This window comes from Zingiber officinale, chromosome 5A (assembly GCF_018446385.1).
Source record: "Zingiber officinale cultivar Zhangliang chromosome 5A, Zo_v1.1, whole genome shotgun sequence".
Classification (NCBI taxonomy): domain Eukaryota; kingdom Viridiplantae; phylum Streptophyta; class Magnoliopsida; order Zingiberales; family Zingiberaceae; genus Zingiber; species Zingiber officinale.
In genome coordinates this window covers 98,641,306-98,664,550 of record NC_055994.1, presented here as the reverse complement: position 1 = coordinate 98,664,550, position 23,245 = coordinate 98,641,306, and the positions used below count along the sequence as shown (strand labels likewise).

At 45.5% G+C, this 23,245-nt stretch overlaps 1 protein-coding gene across 1 annotated transcript; it reads left to right on the top strand.

Annotated features, from left to right (window-relative positions):
- Positions 1–18,541: 18,541 nt before the first annotated feature.
- Positions 18,542–23,103, top strand: LOC121981181 (transcription elongation factor TFIIS-like). Its single transcript, XM_042533575.1, has 2 exons — positions 18,542–18,912; positions 21,863–23,103. The coding sequence occupies exons 1-2, from the start codon at positions 18,754–18,756 to the stop codon at positions 22,871–22,873; spliced, it is 1,170 nt and encodes a 389-aa protein (XP_042389509.1). The 5' UTR covers positions 18,542–18,753; the 3' UTR covers positions 22,874–23,103.
- Positions 23,104–23,245: the final 142 nt, after the last annotated feature.

Below are 23,245 nucleotides of genomic sequence, written 5' to 3'. Positions count from 1 at the left end.
TCTATGCACACTTAGACAAGCACACGGAACGTTAGAGGTCAGAAACCAGGGAAAAAGTCCCTGGAGCAAGTCCTCTGACACTCAAGTCAAGTATTTTTTCCCCAGAAGAACAGTGTATGAAGGAAAAAAGAAAAGTAGAAAACATGTGCGAATGTGAGAGAGAGTGTACCTATGTAAGGGAGAGGACCCCCTTTTTATATGACAGTGCGTATCTCTGGAGCTTGATTGATGTCAAGGAATATCGGGTGTCAGGACCTGTCTGGTGATGGAGGACGCGTGACACCCTTTGGTGGACTGGAAGAAGGTTCTATTCGTAGATAACCACAGACCATTGGAATATTCCCAGACATACAACAGTTATTCTCTGACAGACAGTTACGATTCCCTGATCTTATTGTCGTGTAGGACCCTCTGTCCCGACAGGCATGACTAGGGGAAGCTCGGTATAGTCGGGAGTTGGCCTGCTAAGAGGACCAAGCATGGATATAATCGAGTTATGGAAACCTGACCAGTCGGAGTAGGTTAGGCATCACCCTGACTGCCCACCATGTCTCAGACCTGGGTGTCTCAAATCTGGGGTCCTGGTCTGTGAGAACCTGACCGGAAACCATGTTGCTGATGTCGTCAGACGGTCCTACCTCTTTTTTCCCTAACTGTTGACTGACACGTCGCCTTGACTTCTGACTGCCACGTTCCCTTGACTTAGGACTGTCACGTCCCCTTGACTTCTGACTGCCACATCTTCTTGACTTTTAACTGTCACGTCCCCTTGACTTCTAACAGCCCGACTTTATTGGACCCCACCATTATGCACCGTATCACAAGCCTCCCCCCAAGTCTAGTTAAAGGAGGCTCAGGTCCGACTGACTAGACCCAGTCCTTAATGTCATTTACCTCGCCAGGATAACTATACATGCTGCTTCTTTCCTCCCTAGCGCTCTCTTTCTTTATGCCGATCTCGAGTGGTGGTTTAATGCAAGCTCTGTTTGCTAAAAACCCGCTTGGGGTTGAGAGTCTAGAATCCCAACCGAGAGGTCGTTGGTTGTGAGAGCAAGCTCACTTATAACTCGCGCTGGGGCGAGAGTCTAGAGGCATGAGAGCATGCTCACTTATAACTCGTGTTGCGGCGAGAGTCTAAAGGCATGAGAGCATACTCACTTGTAACTCGCGCTGGGGCGAGAGTCTAGAGGCACGAGAGCATGCTCACTTATAACTCGCGCTAGGGCGAGAGTCTAGAATCCTGATCGAGAGGTCATTGGTCATGAGAGCAGACTCAATTATAACTCATGCTGGGGAAAGAGTCTAGAGGCGTGAAAGCACGCTCACTTATAACTCACTCTGGGGCGAAAGTTTGGAGGTGTGAGAGTATGCTCACTTATAACTCGCGCTGGGGCGAGAGTCTAGAATCCCGACCGAGAGGTCGTTGGTCGTGAGAGCAAGCTCACTTATAACTCGCGCTGGGGCGAGAGTCTGGAGGCGTGAGAACATGTTCACTTATAACTCACGCTGGGGCGAGAGTCTGGTATCCCGACCGAGAGATCGTTGGTCGTGAGAGCAAGCTCACTTATAACTCGTGCTGGGGCGAGAGTCTGGAGGCATGAGAGCATGCTCACTTATAACTCGAGCTAAGGTGAAAGTCTAAAATCCCGACTGAGAGGTCGTTGGTCATAACAGCAAGCTCACTTATAACTCGCACTAGGACGAGAGTCTGGAGGCATGAGAGCATGCTCACTTATAACTCGCGCGAGGGAGAGAGTCTGGAGGTATAAGAGCATGCTCACTTATCACTTGCGCTGGGGTGAGAGTCTGGAATCCCAACCGAGAGGTCGTTGGTCGTGAGAGCAAGCTCACTTATAACTCGTGCTGGGGTGAGAGTCTGGAGGTGTGAGAACATGATCACTTATAACTCGCGCTGGGACGAGAGTCTGGAGGCATGAGAGCATGCTCACATAACTCGCGCTGAGGCGAGAGTCTGGAATCCCAACAGAGAGGTCGTTGGTCGTGAGAGCAAGTTCACTTATAACTCGCACTGAGACGAGACTCTGGAATCCCGATCGAGAGGTCGTTAATCATGAGAGCAAACTCACTTATAACTCGTGTTGGGGCGAGAGTCTGGAATCCTGACCGAGAGGTCTTTGGTCGTGAGAGCAAGCTCACTTATAACTCGCACTAGGGCGAGAGTCTGGAATCCCGACCAAGAGATCATTGGTCGTGAGAGCAAGCTCACTTATAACACACCGTAAGTGTATGGTTATGTCATCAGTAATAAAAAAATATCGAATCCACATGGACTGGTTATAACCACTAAATATGTCTCAAAATGAATTAGCTAAACAATCGATCAAAGAATTATATGCTCTAAGTACCAATTAGAAAATAGAAATAAAAGATAAATTCAAAAAACTAGATTTTAATGAGGGTTCTAGGAGTTTTGGTTTCTTTATGATACTCATCAATGTAATACGATCTACCAATCCTTATCCTCAATTGCAATGTATTTGTAAGAAGTCACCGGTTATTTCCTACATAAAACACCGGTCAAGGGACTCTTGTCTACACCTAAAGCAATCAAATAGTTACGACTCCTATGAAGTCCGTTAGCGGGGCAGCCCTGTCACGACGCCCCTCGGTCATACAACATAGAAATGCTTCACTAATCAATTTACATCAAGATATAGAATTCAGTTCATCTATCTATCCCACTTCTTTGTAGGTTCTTGCTTCACCCTTCAAGATGATCCCCTAAATGTCCATTAACGGGGCAACCCTATCACGACGCCCCTCGGTCATACAATCTTGAGAATTACTCTCCAAGATTCCACAAGAAATACAAACAATCAATCAAGAATGGTAATTAGATTCAAAACACAATAATGCACTCAAGATTGAATTGATACAAAACATAACAATGTCATTGAAACAAGAAGATGACAAATCCTTGAAATCTTACATCAATTGACATCACGAATACTCCCTCCATCCTAAAATAAGAAGATTTACTCCATGATACAAAAGAAAAGAACCGAATACAAGAAGATCGTAAACATTTCGATCCAAATAAAGATGATAGAAAAGAAATGCTTATCTAAAGATGACGAGTGATCTTCGAAACCAATCCTTGCTACCAGAGTCGAATCTTGGATGGAAACATCTCTTGATCACCAGCAAGATGCGGAAGAAAGCCTCAAGAATTAGATCTCCCCAAAGGGAGAACCTCCCTCTTTCAAAGAGGAGAAAGCCCTTTATATTGAAGAGAGTGTTTGGGCGTCACACGACCCATGGCACGACCGTATGAATCTCACACAGCCTTGCCTACTTCCTTCTCGGCCAGGGTCACACGGTTGTGTGACTCTCACACGGCTGTGTCATGCCTTGTCTCAGGTAGCTTGCACAGTCATGCAGATCCACACGGCCTAGCCAGTCTTTGTCTCTGGAAATGTCACACGGCCGTGTGGCATACACGACCATGTTATGCTTGGCCTCTGGAAAAGTTGCACGGCCGTGTAAATCTACACGGCCGTATTCTAGTTAGCTTAAAAAGTGACACGACCATGTCATTCTCCTCCTCGACTGAAGCTACACAACCCTCTCAGCTCCACACGCCCAAGGCCATTTTCCTTTCATATGGCCGTGTGGCAATCATGGCTGGTGTCGTTTTCCTTCGTTTGTTCATTTCTTCTCCAAATTCGACTCCTATAGACAGAAAAACACACAAGAGCAGATCTCTGAACAAAGAAGAGTAAATATACTAAAAGCAAGCAAGGAGTATGGAAATACATAGATAAAGCATGCATAAAATATAGTAATGTGTGTCACAATATGCTAAACAAGTGTATACAATCTACGCACATCAGGGTGAGAGTTTGGAATCCCGACCGAGAGGTCGTTGGTCGTGAGAGCAAACTCACTTATAACTCGTGCTGGGGCGAGAGTCTGGAGGCATGAGAATACGCTCACTTATAACTCACGCTAGGGCGAGAGTCTGGAGGCATGAAAACATGCTCACTTATAACTCACGCTGGGGCGAGAGTCTGGAGATATAAGAGCATACTCACTTATAACTCGCACTGGGGCGAGAATCTGGAGATATAAGAGGATGCTCACTTATAACTCGCGCTGAGGCTAGAGTCTGGAATCCTGACCGAGAGGTCGTTGGTTATGAGAGCAAGCTCACATATAACTCGTGCTAGGGCGAGAGTCTAGAGGCGTGAGAGTATGCCCACTTATAACTCGTGCTGGGGCGAGAGTCTGGAGGCGTGAGGGCATGCTCACTTATAACTTGCACTGGGGCGAGAGTCTGGAATCCTGATTGAGAGGTCATTGGTCATGAGAGCAAGCTCACTTATAACTCGTGCTGGGACGAAAGTCTAAAGGCGTGAGAGCACACGCACTTATAACTTGCGCTGGGACGAGAGTATGGAGGCATGAGAGAAAGCTCACTTATAACTTGCGCTGGGGCGAGAGTCTGGAATCCCGACCGAGAGATTGTTGGTTGTGAGAGCATGCTCACTTATAACTCGCGCTAGGGCGAGAATCTGGAATCCCGACCGAGAGATTGTTGGTCGTGAGAGCATGCTCACTTATAACTCACGCTGGGGCGAGAGTCTAGAATCCCGACCAAGAGATCGTTGGTCATGAGAGCATGCTCACTTATAATTCGCACTGGGGCGAGAGTCTGGAGGCGTGAGAGCGTGCTCACTTATAACTCGCGCTGGGGCGAGAGTCTGGAATCTCGACCAAGAGGTCGTTGGTCGTGAGAGCAAGCTTACTTATAACTCGCCCTAAGGCGAGAGTCTGGAATCCCGACCGAGAGGTCATTGGTCGTGAGTGCAAGCTCACTTATAACTCGCCCTAGGGCGAGAGTCTGAAATCCTGACCGAGAGGTCGTTGGTCGTGAGAGCAAGCTCACTTATAACTCACACTAGGGCGAGAGTCTGGAATCCCAATCGAGAGGTTGTTGGTTGTGAGAGCAAGCTCACTTATAACTTGTACTGGAGCGAGAGTTTGGAGGCATGAGAGCACGCTCACTTATAACTCCCGCTGGGGCGAGTGTCTGGAGGCGTGAGAACATGCTCACTTTTAACTCGCGCTAGAGCGAGAGTATGGAATCCCGACCGAAAGGTCGTTGGTCGTGAAAGCAAGATCACTTATAATTCGTGCTAGGGCGAGAGTTTGGAGGCGTGAGAGCATGCTCACTTATAACTCGCGCTAGGGCGAGAGTCTGGAGGCGTGAAAGTATGTTCACTTATAACTCACGCTGCGCGAGAGTAAGGAATCCCGACCGAGAGGTTATTAGTCGTGAGAGCAAGCTCACTTATAACTAGCGCTGGGGAGAGAATCTGGAATCCCGACCGAAAGGTCGTTGGTCATGAGAGCAAACTCACTTATAACTCGCACTGGGGTGAGAGTCTGGAATCCCGATCGAGAGGTCGTTGGTCGTGAGAGTAAGCTCACTTATAACTCACGCTGGGGTGAGAGTCTGGAGGCGTGACCAGGAAGTAATCTGGAGGCCTGATCGGGAAGTGATCTGGAGGCCTAACTAGGAAGTAATCTGGAGGCCTGACTGAGAAGTGATCTGAAGGTTTGACCTGAAAGAGATCTGGAGGCCTAATCAGAAAGTGATCTAGAGACCTGACCAGGAAGCGATCTGCAGGTCTGACCAGGAAGTGATCTGGAGACCTGACCAGGAAGCGATCTGGAGGCCTGACCGAGAAGTGGTTTGGATGAGCAGCATTTGTAGCTTTAAGGGATTGTGCTCAAGGACTTAGCCTAATGCTCCTGCGACCGCAAAGTGCAATACATAAGGCTTTAGTCAAATTTAAATCTTACTCTGATTTCGAGGAGCAAAGGCGCCGAATTTTGATCAACACTTCCCGTCGTCTTCTACTTCATTCCCCGAGGTCGCCGCATGGAATTTTCAATCCTCGAGACATGATTTTCATGAGGTAGGGCGCTCCTGTTTTCATATCCCACCCATGATTTTCTTGTCACTTCTATCATAAATGCCCTTTCATCGGGAGATGACACATGCCCCATGAACTTTACTCGTCATAATGCATGACGTACACTTTTTGCACGTGCCCCCAAATTATTTCCACTTCTCGATCTGACAACTGATGTATGCTGTGGTGTTTCAATTACTTGGCTTGCATCCCAATATTTCCTAAGGGTTTTAGTTTAAAAACCCTAAAGGTTGTCCGTCATTGTTCCTTAACGTTTCGTCTTTCCTCGATCTTTCTTTCTCTTCTTGCTTTTGCTCGCTCGCCTTCCTCTTCGTGCATCTCTTCTGTAATTACTCCTCCTCCTTTATCTTCCACTCCTTTTTTCAATCCTACAATGGCTGGCGAGATGGAAGTGCCCTGGTATGCATACTTCCATTTTGACTTGGATAGGAGTGATCTTAAGTTGATTTAGTCGAGTTTGCAACTTTCTGAAGCCTACAAGCTCCGTTCTCCAGGGCCCGATGATCATCCTTCTTCTCCTCCTGTCAGTTTTGTGACCATTTTCAAGGATCAACTCCTCGGCGGTCTTCATTTTCCTGTCCATCCGTTCTTTTCTTCTATGAGCAGGTATTTCAGCATTCCACTATCCCAATTTGCCTCCAATACCTTCCGCTCTATGTGTGGGATGATGATTCTTTGCCACCTGTATCAAATCCCCTTGACCCCGCAAATTTTTCATCATTTCTATTCCCTCAAACGCTCGGAACCAGGTGTCTTCATGGTGTAATCTCGGACTGGGTCCAAGTTTTTCGAGGGAATGCCTTCTTCCAACAAGGGTTGGAAGTCTCAATTCTTTTATGTCTAATTGCCTGAATCAGTGTCCTGGCCTGTTGAGTGGCGTTACACTCTTCCACCTCCCTCCAAGCTACGTGACCACCAACATCAACTAGATTGCCTCATGACTTTTGAGAAACTAGAGGGCATGCAACTTCGGATTTCCTTGCTGCTGCGAGAGAGTGTGTTATACACTTTCAGGCTCAATCCTATCCAAATGTCTTTGGGCGCTCCTTTTGGTAAGATCTAATGTCTCCCCTTCCAAGTCTTCACTAACTGAGGTATCTTCTCTTTGTTTTGTAGACGCCGCCATGTTTCGTGCTTATGTCCTCGACTCCTCTAAGTTGTCAAGCGAGATTTTGAAGAAGCGAGGCCAAGAGATTTTGGCGGGCCAGGAGGTTCCTCTGACCCGTTAGACCAGTGCCTCAGCAGAGGCTTCATCGCAACACTCTGGGAACCCCCGAGGCCCTAGGAACTAAATCGCCCCCCCCCCCCCCCCCCCATCGAGGCAATTGCAGCCGAGAGAGCTCCTTCTCCCGCTCCTGAGAAGTGTCTATGACTTCAGCGTAAGAGAAAGTGAGTTATCCCGTCAGTCCAAGCTTCTCCATCCAGGCCTCCCCTTTCGCAGGCCTCTTCTAAGGGTAAAACCCCCACCTGGGTGACTCCTTCCCATGAAACAGAGGTTGTGACCTCTTCTCCTATTCTTGTCTGCGTCTCAGAATAGACCAGCTCCCGAGCAGGAGACCAGCCCGGGGCTTCCACGCCGTTTTCTCCTATTTTAGCACCTGCTTCCTCCTCCTGTCCCAAGGAGCGCCTTAAGAGCAGGTATGCCTTCACCTAATCACCTTCTTCTTCCAGCTGCCATCGCTACAAGTGCTGGGCGCCATTCCTTCTGTCAGTACCTCCTCCCATCGTGGTTAGGTGTAGCTCCACGGAGCCCTGGCCGACTAATGGAAAGTTGTTGTCGACCAAATTTTGGAAAGCCGCAATTAGAATTGGCCGACCTGTTCTCACAACGGCTAGTATCGGTGAGTTTTCTCTGTCTTTTCCATATCCTTGAGATAATACTAATCCTCTTCTGCTCTTGACTGACCTATGCCCTGGGTCTTAGCATATCACAGTACGTGGCCGGTCTACAGCGAGAGAATGAGTCTCTGAGGGCTCGCCTCTAGGAACTGGAATCTCCCACGACTGCCAGCCGTGTTTTTAATCTGACCACCCCTGATAACCCGATGCAGTCCTATCTTTAGACTGCCGAGGAGAAAGCCCAAGTCGCCAGGAGCATGGCTCAGGCAGAGTCAGAGAAAGTACAGACCTTGCAGATAGCCCTGAAGACGAGCGAATCCAAGCTTAAGTCTGAGGGACTAAGACGTGTCTGGATCTTGACCGATCTGGAAGAGGAGGCTGAGGTGACCACCCTCTCTTTGCGGTTACGGGAGCTTCAAGAGGCTCACACTAATTTGGAGAGAGATCTGGCGTCCAAAAGACAGATCTATCTGCGAGCATTGATTGAGAAGTTGCCTTTCAGAAGCAGTCGGAGGTAGCCAAGGCTACCCTCAAGTCTCTTCAGGCGGACCTCTCGAAGGCCCGAGACAAGGCCACCACTGCACATCAAGAGCTAGCTATGGTCTGAGCTGATGCAGATAAGGCCAAGGGCGAGCTGAAAGACTATCAAGCCGACGAGGCTGCTCGCCTACAAGATCACAAGGCCACCTTCCTTGCTTCCAAATAATTTGGAGCTAAGATAGGCAGTCTCATTGACCGGATGGTTTGCTACGGTGGTGTGGGGGCCCAGCTGCAGCTCTGTGAGAAAGGTTACCTCCGGTCGACCCCTCCTAACAACTTCTTGGATCACGCTCGCCTTCTCTAAGAGCTTCCTGATGAAGGTTTTCCCTCTTTTGATGATTAGTCTGTGCTTATCTTGTACCCTGCTCTTCTAAAGTTATAAGACTTTTCCTCCTTCTGTAACTTTGATTTGAAATTATGAAAGACATGTGTTTGGACGAACTACCCCTGTGTAATGTATTGTTCACTTAGTACGTTCGCCTATAGTCCACGTTACTTTGCACTTGATATATTCAAGTAGCTTGTTAAGTGCTTATCCGTCTAGCAGGTATTTAGTTAACTTAACATCTATGTAGGTGTCAAGACATGAGATCGGGCAGATCCCTTTACCTGACCGGGCGTCTATCCTGACCGGCCAATTCAATGTCTCGACCGGGTTTATTGATGTAGCTACTCGATCAATCGCTTTGCCTGACCAACCTACTCTAGGGCTACCGACCGAGTTTCACACGATCTTGCTACTCGTCTAGTCATGAGCCACGATACTCAAGAGTCTCCTTACAGGACCAAGGGGGAGTTATTGTAGCATCGACTATTCCCGAAGCCACAACAAACCCTTATCCCCCTCTGTCCCTCACCTCTGCTTTTTTTGACGCCCCCTTAGCGTAATTTTCTAGGATGATCCTACGACCATCGTTGCTTTTAAGTCTATGACTGACGCCAGCTACCTTAGGCATAGACCATCTCATGGGCGCTAATGATGAGGCCCTTTGTGCCCCCCTTGATAGCTATAAATATCCTTCTCCTTCTGTTTCACTGAACTTTTCATCTCTAACATAAGCCTTCCTCTTATTTCTGGTGCCTGCTGTGCTTTGACTCTTGTGCTTTGTGTTCGCACCCTCTCATGGATTCCCTTGCGCCTGCCTATGCTCCCGGAGTTTCAACCTTCACCGATGTGGATCTGGATGATCTCTGCTTCTCATATGAAATCCCCATGACCACACATATCATCATACCCTCTGAGATTCACAGGGTCTCTTCCCCTCCAGTGGAGTATGTGACTTTTTTCAAAGAGCAGTTTGTCGTTGGCCTCTGTCTTCCCATCCATCCTTGCTACTCTGAAGTGAGTTATTACTTCTGCATCCCTCTTTGTCAACTTACCCCCAATTCCATAAGGATCTTGTGAGAATTCATTCTCCTCTGTGAAGTGTGCGATGTGCCCTGGACTCCTCACTTATTCCACTGCTTCTTTACTCCTCGTCGTCATACTGAGAGTCTTTTTCATCTCCAAGCCCACACCCGAACCACCTTTACTCCTCTCCCATCCCCAGACTCAGAATGGAAGGACAAGTATTTTTTCCTGCGTTTCCCCCTTGCCGTGGAGTGGCCTACACAATGGCGATCAATTCTTCCTTCAACGCCCTATCTGGGGGGCTTTCAGACAGACTCCAATTTTATGGAGACCTCCGTGTAGCGGGCAGGTTGGCATTTAGACTTGCTCCTGCTTCTGACCGAAGATGTGTTGTTTCTGTTCAGGTTGAGCCACATTCCTTCAGAGCTACCACACTATTTCGGTAAGGCTTACCCTGCCAAGACTTGTCTTTGTCATCCCATTCTGATTTTGGTGCTCCTCTTGCAACAAATACTTTGACTCGAGCCTCCCTGATCATGCCTCTTCCTCCGAGTGATATGGAAATAAACCACAGGGGATGCATCATTCTGGATAAGAGGGACCTCTCTCATTCGGTTCCCTTTCGTTTAGGGGCAGCTACCTCAACTGCTCCTCGTCCAGCCGCTCACGCATCCCCGCCTGTTTGACCTATTCTTGGATCTGTAAGGCGCGCTCCTCCACCTCCTCTAGCTCGTCGACCTCAGACCCCATCAAAGGAGTCAAATTCAGATGAACAATCGCTCTCACGCAAGTCAAGATGTTGACCTATGGGACCTGGCTTGGCATCCGAGGCACCGACTGCTGCTCCATCGTCCCGACCAGCCTCTACTTTCGTTCTTGATCCAAAACTCTTGAGCGACCCTGTTATATCGCCTAGAGCCCAGACTGGAGTTGAGTAAGGGAAGGCTTCTGTCGTTAAAAAAGAAATTGCTATAGAGTTACCTTTGCGCCAGTGCCCCAGGATACATCGAATGCCCCGATCAAGCCTTCTTCCTCCACAAAGAGGCCTCATGTGCTAGCGTCTCAAGCTACCCCCACTACCCAGGCCGGACCTTCCTCCTCTCGACCATCTGCCTCTATGCATCCTGACCCCAGCGAAACCACCACTGGGCCATCGACTCATCCTTGTCCCAGTGAAACCGCTATTGGACAGTCACAATCGCAGTCCTCTAGCTATCACCGTTATCAAGCCACTAAGCCATCAGAATGGGGTTGCGCCATCAATCGAATGCCAAGACTAGCCGCCTCACACTGAGGGGAGAACTAGCGACTCATTGGGAAGAGAGTCTGCAGCAAATGCATACTCTCCCCCTGCCCGCTCAACTAGATCGATTCTTCATAGGAGCGGTTGTGGCATGCCCTCATTCTCCCTTATTGCTCCTCTTTTCTTTATTCTAACTACTTGTTTACCTGCACAGGCTTTTGCTGAGTCCCTAGTATTGAGTCAAACATTCTCCTTCTTATATCAGCAGAATAAAATTTTAAAGGATAGTGTGGCCGACCTGGAATCTCAATTATCTGACCCTGCCTCAGTCGTATCCAAACTAAAGGTGGAGGTGGTGACCTTAAGGAAGGTGAACGTCTCCCGGGAATAAATTTCGGGAGAGACCCAACTAGAGATCGACCATCTCTGCTCTTCTATAGTCATCCGAGGCTAAGTATCAAGAGGCTCAATCAGAACTGACTCAATGTACTGCAGCTCTAGAGGACTTAAGGCTCATACATAAGCAAGAGATGGATCGCTTGACTCAAGAGCTGCAATCCAAGGACATGCTTCTTATGGACTAGAGAAGGGATCTTGAGTCTTAGGCAATGGAGCTGGGCTCTTTACAGACAGAGTTGTCTCAGGCTTAGTCTACCTTCTCTAGCTCCGTTATTACCTTAAAGACTTATAAGGCGGGGGAGAATGATCATCTACAAGCAAGCCGGGAAGAAAATTTACACTCTCCAGAGTTTGACTCACAAGTGGAGAATCGCTTCATCAGATATGTGGCTTATAGAGCGATAGGAACATTCCAGCAACTCAAGGAGGGAGGGTATCTGTCTCCCGATCCTCCTGAGAACTTCCTGGATCATCGTCGAATCCTCAGAGAGATGCCCGACGATGTATTCTCAGAATTTAAATAACCTTTCTTATTATACATGAACATCTTGCCCATTGTACTTATAAAAGTTAATTTAATTTTCACTGTTCCTGCTACTACTTCCTCTTTAGGTTTTATACTTTTCCTTAGTCCTTACTCAGTGAAGCTCGAATCATTTAACCTTGAGTCGTTTAACCTTAGCACGGGGACTTGAGTGGGTCTTAAAGATTCGTGAGTACTCTAGATCTAGTTATCCCGACCAAGTATTTTATGCCCGACCAGTCATGTCGTCTCGATCTTAAGTTTTACAAAGGAGTGATTCGCTTAAGTATGATAGGGATGGAGGTAGTTAGCACTCCAAGGATGATCCAGCCTCCTACCATGAGCGTCATGTAGGTAGTAGGCGCCTGACGCTAATCTTTTAATAATTTTATACAGCCCGCCCCACTGAGGTGCTAACTTGGTTACCTCCCCTACAGGTTTTTTCCTTTTCAACACTAAGTCTCCTTCTTTAAAGAACCGCAGGATCACCCTCCTATCGTAATTTTGACGTATCCGTTGCCTATAGGCAGTTAACTGGGCGGCTGCTATCTCTCAAGTATCATTGATAAAATCCAGTTCTGAAAGTTGTCGCTCGGTATTCTCTTCATCATACAACAACCTTCTGATGGACGACACCCCGATCTCTATGGGCACAACTGCTTCACTACCGTAGACCAAGTAAAAGGGGGTGAACCCAGTGCTTTCTCATGGAGTCGTGCAGTATGCCCAAAGGATGCTAGGCAACTCTTTCACTCAATTACCGCCTACATGATCTAGCTTGACCTTCAAACCCCGAACTATTTCTCTGTTGGTGATCTCTGTCTGCCCATTACTTTGAGGATAAGCCACAAACATGAAGACCTAGGTTATTTCAAATCCTTGACACCATTCCTGGATCTTACACCCTTGAAACTGCCTTCCATTATCTGAGACTAGTTTGTGCGGTATTCTAAATCGGCATAAGATGTTCTTCCAGAGAAATTGGATAATGACTCCCTCAGTAATCCTAGCCAGGGCTTTTGCTTCCTCCCATTTGGAAAAGTAATTCACTGCTACGAGCAAGAATCGTTTCTGACCTGGTGCCATTGGGAGTGGTCGCACAATGTCCATGCCCCATTGATCAAATGGGCATAAGACTATTGAAGCTTTCAACATGTCGATCGGTCGATGGGTCAGGTTCTGATACTTTTGGCAAGATAAGCAAGTATTCACCAGTCGTTGAGCATCATTCTGTAGAATGGGCCAGAAATACCTGGTCAACAATACTTTTTGAGTCAGCATCCTCCCTCCAACATGGTTACCGCAACACCCTTGATGTACTTCTTACAGGGCATACTCCACCTCCTCCGTTCCTAAGAATTTGAGTAGCGGTCTGGAGAATGTTCGCTTGTATAGCTGGTCCCTAATCAGGGTATATACATGAGCTCTTTTCCTGATCAATCTAGCTTCTTCCAGATCAACAGGCAAGATGCCCTGTTGAAGATAAATAATCATGGGGGCTCTCCAGTCAATTGACTCTTCGATATTGTTCTGCAGGTCTATCTGAGCTATTAGGAAGGTCTGGACTATCGACCTGTCTAGCACCCAAGTGGTCAAAGAGCTAGCCATTTTAGCTAGTGCATCAGCCCTTTGGTTATTTGCCCAGGGAATCTTAGTCACTGTGACTTCTTTGAAATCCTCTTTCATCTCAGATGCTTCCCGGTATAGCTGCAGTTTGTCACTGTTAACCTCAAAGTTGCCCGCTAATTGCTGAGGTACGAGCTGAGAATCTGAATAAATGATCACCCGGGTGGCTCCTACTTGCTGAGCTGCTTGCAGCCCTGCCAATAGTGCCTTATATTCCACCTTGTTATTAGTGGATCTGAAATTTAACCTTATGGCCAGTTGTAGGATATCTTCCTAAGGGGATATCAGGAGTATCCCCACTTCGCTTCCCTGCTGGGTGGATGACCCGTCTACATAAATCTTCCAAGTTTCTTTGGAATTAGGTTGATGGACCTCCGTCAGAAAATCTGCTAGAGCTTGCACTTTAATTGCCCTTCGGGGCTGGTACTGTATGTCATATTCTCCCAACTCAGTTGCTCATTTGATGAGATGGCCTGATACCTCCACGTTAGTAAGAGCCTTCCCCATAGTGCTGTTGGTCAGGACTGTGATGGGGTGTGCTAAGAAATAAGGTCTTAAGCGGCAAGCCATGAGTATCAATCCATAAACTAATTTTTTTAGGATCGTGTATCGGGACTCGACCCCTTTCAATAAGTGGTTGAAGAAGTACACTGGTCGTTGTATATCATCCTGCTCTTTCACCAACACCTCCCCCACAACCTTAGGGGTGACTGACAGATAAACCCAGAGTGGTTCCCCCGCAATGGACTTAAATAGTGAGGGCAAGGTCTCTAAGCGCTTTTTCAATTCTTCGAAGGCCTGGTTGAATTCTTCATCCCATTGAAACTTGATCACTCTCCTGAGCACCTTGAAGAAGGGTAGTGCTTGATCTGCAGACCGAGATATGAACCTGGACAGTGCAGTTATTCGGTCCACCAATTTCTGAGCTTCCTTCAGATTTTGAGGCGCTTTCATATCTCGAAGTGCTTGGACCTTCTCCGGATTAGCTTCAATTCCCCGCTCGATAACGAGGTATCCCAAGAATCCCCCCATCTCCAAACAAGCACTTCAATGGATTTAACTTCAGCCCATATTGTCGTAGTGTGCCGCAAGTTTCTTCTATGTCAACAATCAAATTTATGGCCAGAGTGGATTTGATGAGGATGTCATCCACATAGACCTCCACATTCTGCCCTATCTGCTTCCAGAAGATCTTATCCATCATCCTTTGGTAGGTAGCTCCTGCATTTTGCAATCCAAAAGGCATGACGGTGTAATAGAAAGTACCATCTGCCGTGATAAAACTGACCTTCTCCTGATCTTCTCATGCTAGAGGGATTTGGGGGTACCCTTGGTAAGCGTCGAGCATGCAAATCCTTTCACAGCTCGAGGTCGAGTCTACCATCTGATAAATCCTTGGTAGTGGGTAGCAATCCTTGGGGCTAGCATGATTGAGGTCCCGGAAGTCGATGCAGACTCTCCACTTATTGTTGGGTTTAGATATCAGGACCACATTAGAGAGTCAGGGTGGGAATTGCACTTCTCTAGTGTGTCCTGCTTTCAAGAGCTGGTCCACCTCAGCTCGGATGATCTTATTTTGCTCGGCCGAGAAGTTTCGCTTCTTCTATTTGACCAGCCAGGAATCGGGCAGAAGATGTAGTTTGTTCTCAGCCACCTCGGGCCTGACTCCAAGTAGCTCTTCGGGGGACCAAGCAAAGACGTCCCTATTGCGTATCAAGCATTGAACCAGGTCTGTCTTGAGCTCGATAGGTAGGCCGCTCGATATGCGGGTGAGGCTTTTCAGACGCTCGGGATAGAGCTAGACCTCCTCCCAAGAGATGGGTTCCTCTGCTATAGGCAAAGGCTCCTCTTGGATGATGTGGATACTACCATCCTGGGTTCTCTGAGCCTTGCGGGCCTCCACCTTCACCATGTTGATGTAACACCTGTGAAAGACCAATTGCTCACCTTTGACTTCCCTGACCTGGTCTCCCACAGGAAACTTGATCTTCTAGTGGAAAGTGGAGGCTGCTACCCGGAACTCATGCAGTGATGGTCTCCCTAAGATGACGTTGTACGAGGACGACGAATCCACCACTATAAAAGTGCTCCTCCACGTCCTCACTAGGGGCTCGCTACCCAAAGATATAGCTAGCTTGATCTGGCCCATGAGTCTTACTTCATTGCCGGTAAAGCCGTATAATGAAGTGGTCACAGGTTGGAGGTCACTGGCGTGGATTTGCATGCCTTCGAATGCACTCTTGAATAGCACATTGATAGAGCTTCCGGTATCAACGAAAACCCTGGCCACGTGACTGTTGGCTATGATGATTTTAATTATTAAAGCATCATCATAAGGAAGCTCCAACCCCCCAAGTCTTGCGGCCCAAAGCTGATGATGGCTCGACAGCCTGTTCTCGGCTGCATCCTACAACGTGTATCTCTAGGAGGTGCTCATGAGATTTCTGAGCCCTAGCAGAATCTCCATCTGTGGGCCCTCCGGAGATCATGCTAATCTCTTGAATGATCGTGTTTCCCCTGTTCTCCTCTTCCCGAGTTTCTCCTGGCTCCTGGTTGTGACCGGGTTGCTGACTTCCGTGTCCTACATTGTCAGGCAGGGGTCTACCAGACTGACCTGCCACAGGCTGTTGGCTGGCCAACAGCCTCTAAATCTTGGGCGTGATCTCAGGTGGAGGTAGGCCCAACTCAGCTGCGCGTCGGGAGTCACAGGTGAATAGAAGCCAATCATTTGTGGCATGGGTATGAGACATATGGTAAGTGCAATAACACGACCCCCACTAACCAGGCCTTGGGGCTTGGACAACTGTCACACGTTGGGCCGCCCTAGAATCCTGACCGGGAGGGAATGACGGTCGAGCATCCCGGGCGTGTGGAAGAGGCTGAGCTGGCGGTTGGGTTGACCATTTCTCTGATTTGTTGGCGAGAGCAGGCGCCTTGTCCGCCTTCTGTCAATCTGCCTAAGCTTCTTCTACATTGATGTAACTGACGACCTTCCCTAACATCTTATCGAAGTTCTTCACGGGCTCTCAGATAAGGTCTCGAAAGAACTCCCCTTCTACCAATCCATGGGAAAAGACGCTCATCAATATTTCAGAAGTAGCAGACGAGACGTCCTGGGCCACCTAGTTGAAGCATTTGATATAGTTTCTCAAGAGCTCGGCAGACCCTTACTTGAGGGCGAAGAGATAGTGGTATGTCTTCTTGTACTTCCTGCTGCTAGCGAAGTGGGGCAGGAAAATAGTCTTGAAGTCATGAAAGTAGGTGATAAACTCGTTCGACAATCCATTAAACTATTTCCGAGCCAAGCTAGACAGAGTGTTCAAGAACACTCGACACTTAATGACGTCACTGTATTGGTGCAACAACGCAACGTTTCGAAACTTTCGGAGATGATCTTCCGGATCCTTGCTACCATCATACTCCCTAATAGCTGAGGGCTTATACCCCTTCTGTAGCTTTTCCTCGAGTACCCTTAGAGAGAAGGACACTTGCTCCTCCGACTCCCCTCAGGGCTCCTCCCTAAAGACTATGACTTTCCCTTTCTTTGAGTCCCTGGGCGGGGAGCTTTCTGCCATGGAGGTCTACGGTTGCTCTTTCTTATTGTAACAGTCTAGGGCCTTGTGGTAATAGTCCGAGCTAGGTTCCCGATAGAAGGCCGGGGAGAACTCCTCGGGTTGTTTCCTCTTAGATCTTCTATCAGAAACGTCAGTTGGGTCCTTGGAAATTGCGGGCATCTTTACGGTCATGAAGTAGTGGTCTGTTTTTTGGATGCCGTCCGCCTCTTGACCTCCTTGAACAAGTCGTATTCCCCTGCCGTCATGGTCACGTTGATTCGTCCGATGTTCTCCATCTTCACGCTCCAGAACAGGTGAAGGAAGTTCCCACAGACATCGACAAATTGATCTTGTCTGGAATCTGAGTTAGATGAAGGCCGGATGAGCTGTTGCTAGTGTTGACGGAGAGGCGACTGGGATACCCTTCTCGTATGTGCCCACAAGAACGAACCTCCACGTGATGCTAATGGGCAATGGTGACTGAGCCGATGGTACTTGAGCTCTGCGCACACTCAGATAAGCACACGGAATGTTAGAGGTCAGAAATCAGGGAAAAGGTCCTTGGAGCAGACCTTCCAACGCTCAAGTCAGGTATTTTTTTCCCAGAAGAACAGTGTACAAAGGAGAAAGAAAAGTAGAAGATAAGTGCGAATGTGCGAGAGAACGTACTTGACCTGTCTGGTGATGGAGGATACGTGACACCTTTTCATGAACTGGAAGAAGGTTCTATTCGCAGATGACCACAGACCATTGGAATATTCCTTGACATACAGCAGTTATTCTCTGATAGGAGGTTACGATTCCCTGACCTTGTTGTCGTATAACACCCTCTGTCCCGACCGAGTATGACTAAGGAAAGCTCAGGATGGTCGGGAGTTGGCCTACTAAGAGGACCAGGCCTGAATATAATCGAGCTGTGGAAACCCGACCAGTCGGAGCAGGTCAGGCATCACCTCGACTGCCCATCATGTCTCATATCTGGATGTCTCAGATCTTGGGTCTTGGTCTGTCAGAACCCGACCGGGAACAATGTCGCTGATGTCGTTAGACGGTCCTACCTCTTCTTTCTCTAACTGTTGACTGCCACGTCGCCTTAACTTTTGACTGACATGTCCTCTTGACTTCTGACTGTCATGCTCCCTTGATTTCGGACTGTCACGTCTCCTTAACTTTTGACTACTAAATTTCATCGGACACCATAGTATTATGTACTGTATCAATTACAATTAAGCAGCTGTTTCTGACCGAGGTAGAATGGAATGTTGTTTGATAATATGTTTTTTTTCACGATTCTAATATTAGTTATTTTTTAAAAATATGTTCGGTATTCCTATCGGCCCACTGGGCCGCGAGCATTTTGTGTACCTAGTTAGGTATAAGTTACCTCTCTTGAGGTCATCGCCTACCAAATTTCCACCGCGCGATTTTCAATCAAAGAAAGACGTGGAAGCCATTGGACCGTCGCTTCTCTCTCCGCTATACTTTATCTCGTCGGAGACGTACGCCTTTGGGTTTCCTTTTCTTCCTGCTCCCAAAATCTCGCCCAAACCCATCGAGCAGCGCTGCAGCGGCGATCGCCGCAGCGATTTGTTGGGATCTCGACTCGATCCGTCGATCCACCATCTTTACATGCGTTTGGATGACCTCTAGGTTCGTCTCCTTCCACCGGCATAGGGAAATTGTGTGCAGAGGTTTCGCCTTCGTCGTTGGATCCGATGGAGAAAGAGCTACTCGAGACCTTCGAGGTCGCGAAGAAGGCGGCCGACGTGGCGGCGGAGGCTGGAAGCGGGTCGACTGAGGTGGATCGGTGCGTCGACGCGCTGAAGCAGCTGAGGAGGATCCCCGTCACGATGCAAGATCTGGTGGAAACTCAGGTATTTTTTTCTTCTCTTCGTCCGTTTTCATTGCGTGTGGATCGATTACTTCACGCTGTTCCCACAAAGTTATATTTTGATTATCAATTTTAATGTTGTCTGGAGAATTTTTGAATCCGAGTGCAGTTTTTTTTTCCTTCTGATTTATTTTCTTAAAATTTTCACCTCATTGATTAGAATTGTTTATTGTTTGTATAGCATTCTCTAATCAATGTTAAAAGATGCTTGCTTTTTGTCCACTGTGTTTGCAAACTGTTTGTCTTTTCATCCATGGTGCCACGGAAAATATATCGCTATTACTGAATTTCCGTATTTTTTCTGTTGCAGTTTATTTTCACGAGTACAAAAGTGTTCAAATCTTTCCAATTTCAGGCCAAGGCCAGAAACCATGCCCTGTTTTTGTTTGATTTTGACCTTAAATTTCTTGATGATAAATTAATATTATAATCTTACAAATATTCAAATTAAATTAAAAAAAATTGTCTTGCCATATATAAAAGCAAGCTGCAATATCACATACAGCAGAGTTACCATAAAGATATATTTGACAAAATTGCTATGAAGGAGGCAAAGTGCAACTGCCTTTACCAATTTTCCAATGATTTTGAGAGATATGGCATGCACGGATTACATAAGGTAAGAGCTTTTATCACATTCAATTCCGACGATAGTGCTAAATGGGTTAAAGAGCATTTTACTGGAATAAAAGTGGTCTTGATATTGCAGAGGTTTAAAAATCAAAAAGATAAGGTATGGAAACTGCATGTCCCTATGTTACTCGTATTGGAGTATTCTACTTTGTTGTTGATCCATGTGTTTGACATGCTATTTTTAAAATTTATACTCGAGCAATAACAAGGGTGTCCATTTGATGTGTCAGTTCGAGTGTTAGTAATTGGCAAAGGTATGAGTAGGTAGATGAAGACTTTTGAAGTATCATAAGTATGTTCAATTCCAACAATGTTCTCAACTCTCATTAGTGGTTTCCTCCAATGTTTACTTTACATGGGGAGTTCTTACCATATGGAGTTAATATAACGTGGTTCACATAATTCTATGAAGCTTTGATGTGTAGTTAACCAAGTAGAATCAACATTATATATGCAAACAAAAACAAGCTACCAATCCTACTTCCTGACTGCTTGTGGTGGACTACGTGAAGATTATCTTCATATTAAACTTTATGTAAAATCAATTTCTAAATCACTTCTATTTACGCTAAATAAAACAAGGTGTTAAATCTTGATTTTGATACTGGTTTAAGTCCAACCTGATTGGCACTTTATTGCTGTTAACTTGTATTGAAATAGGATACGAGTTGTCAGGAATCTGACTGTACCAACCTATGTTTCTTCATGAATAAAATTTTATATATATCCATATGGACCTAATCTCTTGAATCTTCCATCAATAATACTCTTTGCTTTTTGAAAGTATGCTTCCCTTATAATTTTCTTTAGGGAGGTTATAATGTTGGACCCTCTTGATATTTTTAATTCTTGTAACTACTTCAACTGTCTAACAAATTATGGCATTTGCCAACATTGTCCAATTTTTATAAAAAAATTTAGATTCCAAAGTTTCCAAAGTGGCCTTGTTGAAGTTGCAAGTGGATTACAAATGAAAGGCAATTCTCAACCTCAGATTTCTACTATTTTACATTTCTTTAAACTAGTAGTCTTTTTTTTTACTTCCACACCTCTTCTGTTGGAAATGAAAAATTTGTGTTCAACTTTAGTTCCACACAAAATTTTTTGTTTCGACAATTCAAGCTTCTTGTAATGAAAAATGAGGAATTATATGTTTGAAAGTTTTAAATTTTCGAAACTTTAATTTTGGTAGATTGAGAATAAGTTAACTAACATAGTTTTTGATTTGGTAATTGCTTTGTCTAGAGAAATTGTTGAATTATTTCAAGTGTAATTGATTATTATAGGAATATTTCTTTTCTAGAATATTTAGTTAAATTTAATTTGGGTTGAAGTCTTTAAAAGTGGCTCCAATCCTTCCATGTTAGTTATCTTCTTCGTAATAGTATTTGAGTTTTTGATAGTTCAATTTTGTTGTTGCATGAGTTCTGAAAATTTGGTTCTTGGTGATATTTATCATGTTTATTCAATTTTCACTCTCATCAATTACCTCAAAATCATCTACAGAGAATATGAATTGAGTATTTTGAACATGATTGGTGAATGCATCTAGTCACTATTGTCATCAAGCTCTGTATCCCAACTATTCGGGATTGGCTACATGAATCTTATTCTTCCATTGAGCTCTATTAAGGCTGCAGCTATTTAGTGAGTTCATCTTGTATCAAAGGTTTCTTTGACTTGTGCCCTAAAATGTTAACATAATTTAAGCAAATTCCTTCATGTCTTCTCCTTTTCTTTATTATCTTATTTAACTGAATGTTTTAAGTGCATATGCTACGAATATGTAATTTGGGAAACAGCTCCTTGCTTGTTAATACGTCAGTAGTTTGAGCTCCGTACAGCGTGGTTACAATATCTTAAATTGATTCATTTATGAGAATATGAACTTGCATCCATCATAATGCTAATTCAGGAAGATTTAGCTCAAATCCAAGTATCTTGGCATTCTTACAATCTATTTCCTTGTGCATTTTCTTTGCCATGTCCTCTTTAAGCCTATTGTAAATAGAATCTTTTCTGTTTTGCTGGGTGAAAAATAGGATTTTTTTTTTAGTTACAATTTTTTCTTGTGAAAATCATAAGAATAGCTCATTCCCTAATGAATAATGAAGGTAATTTTGAGAATTATTTATCTATTGATCATGGGAGTAAAAATAACATCTCTTAGAGTTATGCCATCTGCTAGTTATTTTGAACCGAATCAATCCGACAATTTCCAAATATAGGGATGTTAGGATCTATAACAGAATTATCCTATTCTCTCAAGTAGGAACTTATTCATCCTTTCCTTCCTTCAGGTAGGCAAACGCCTTCGCTATCTGATCAAACATCATCATTCAAAGATACAAGTTGAGGCTTCTGCCCTCTTAGAGTATTGGAAGAATATTGTCATTCAGGAGACATCAAATTCGAAGAAAAATGGCAGTTTGGAGAATAAAAGCTCAACAAAAAATCCCAAACCAGAGAGAAAAGAAACTATCAAGATTGACAAGGCACCCAAAGCTGGGTCAGTTACCATGGATCGCAGAAATCCAACTTCAGAAAGCCCCAAATTGAATAAGAAAGATGCTGACCAGGGGTTAAAAACTGAGATTTCCCATTCAGAAAGAAACATGATTGAGAATAATAGAAGCAATAAATCTGGGCTTCACACTAGCGCTAACAACACGGAAAGAATCTCCAAGGGAGAAAATCAAGCTTCCACAACCAAGAGGCCATCTCCTGCTTCTTCAGCTCATCCACCGAAGCTGACAACCATGGTTAAATGTAATGATCCTACGCGCGACAAAATCCGGGAACTTCTAGCTGAAGCTTTCTCTAAAGTTCCGCAAGAGACCGGTCAAGATGATAGGGAAGAAGTGAGAAACATCCTGGACGAAGTGGACGCCTGTGATCCCATCAGAGTTGCTGTCACGGTGGAGTCAATGATGTTTGAAAAACTTGGTAGATCCACTGGTTCTCAGAAGCTTAAATATAGGTCCATAATGTTCAACTTGAAGGATGGCAACAACACTGATCTTCGAAGGAAAGTTCTCCTTGGAGAGGTGAAGCCTGAGAGACTAGTGGCTATGACTCCCGATCAGATGGCCAGCGACAAGCGGAAACTTGCAAATGAGCAAATCAAAGAGAAGGCCTTATTTGACTGCGAGAGGGGCGGGGCTCCAAAGGCTACCACTGATCAGTTCAAATGCGGTCGGTGTGGGCAGCGGAAGTGCACATACTATCAACTGCAAACTCGGAGCGCGGACGAACCAATGACGACATTCGTTACCTGTGTCAACTGTAACAACCACTGGAAGTTTTGTTGAGTGTAACTGCAGCCGAATAACTATCCAACATATTCCAGAAGATCTCACCTCATGATTCTAGGTTTCTATCTCCTTTATTTCTTCCAGAACTGGTCAGCATTCACCTCGAGATGGTTTAGTGTAATAGTACCTTCACTTTGATTTGTATTATTTTCCATGGAATCTTGTGTAAGTCATATTGTACTTCTCTTGTAGCTGCAATTATTTCAAGTATTTTACTGATTTAATCAGATTATTTGGATCTCTGATTTCAAAGTCTTTAACTATATATTTTTAAGGGAATTGGAGTAAAACGATAATAATAAAAAGATAGGTCTGTATCTGCATAATTTTATTAAGGTATGGGGTCAAATGAAATTAATCATTTCCTTG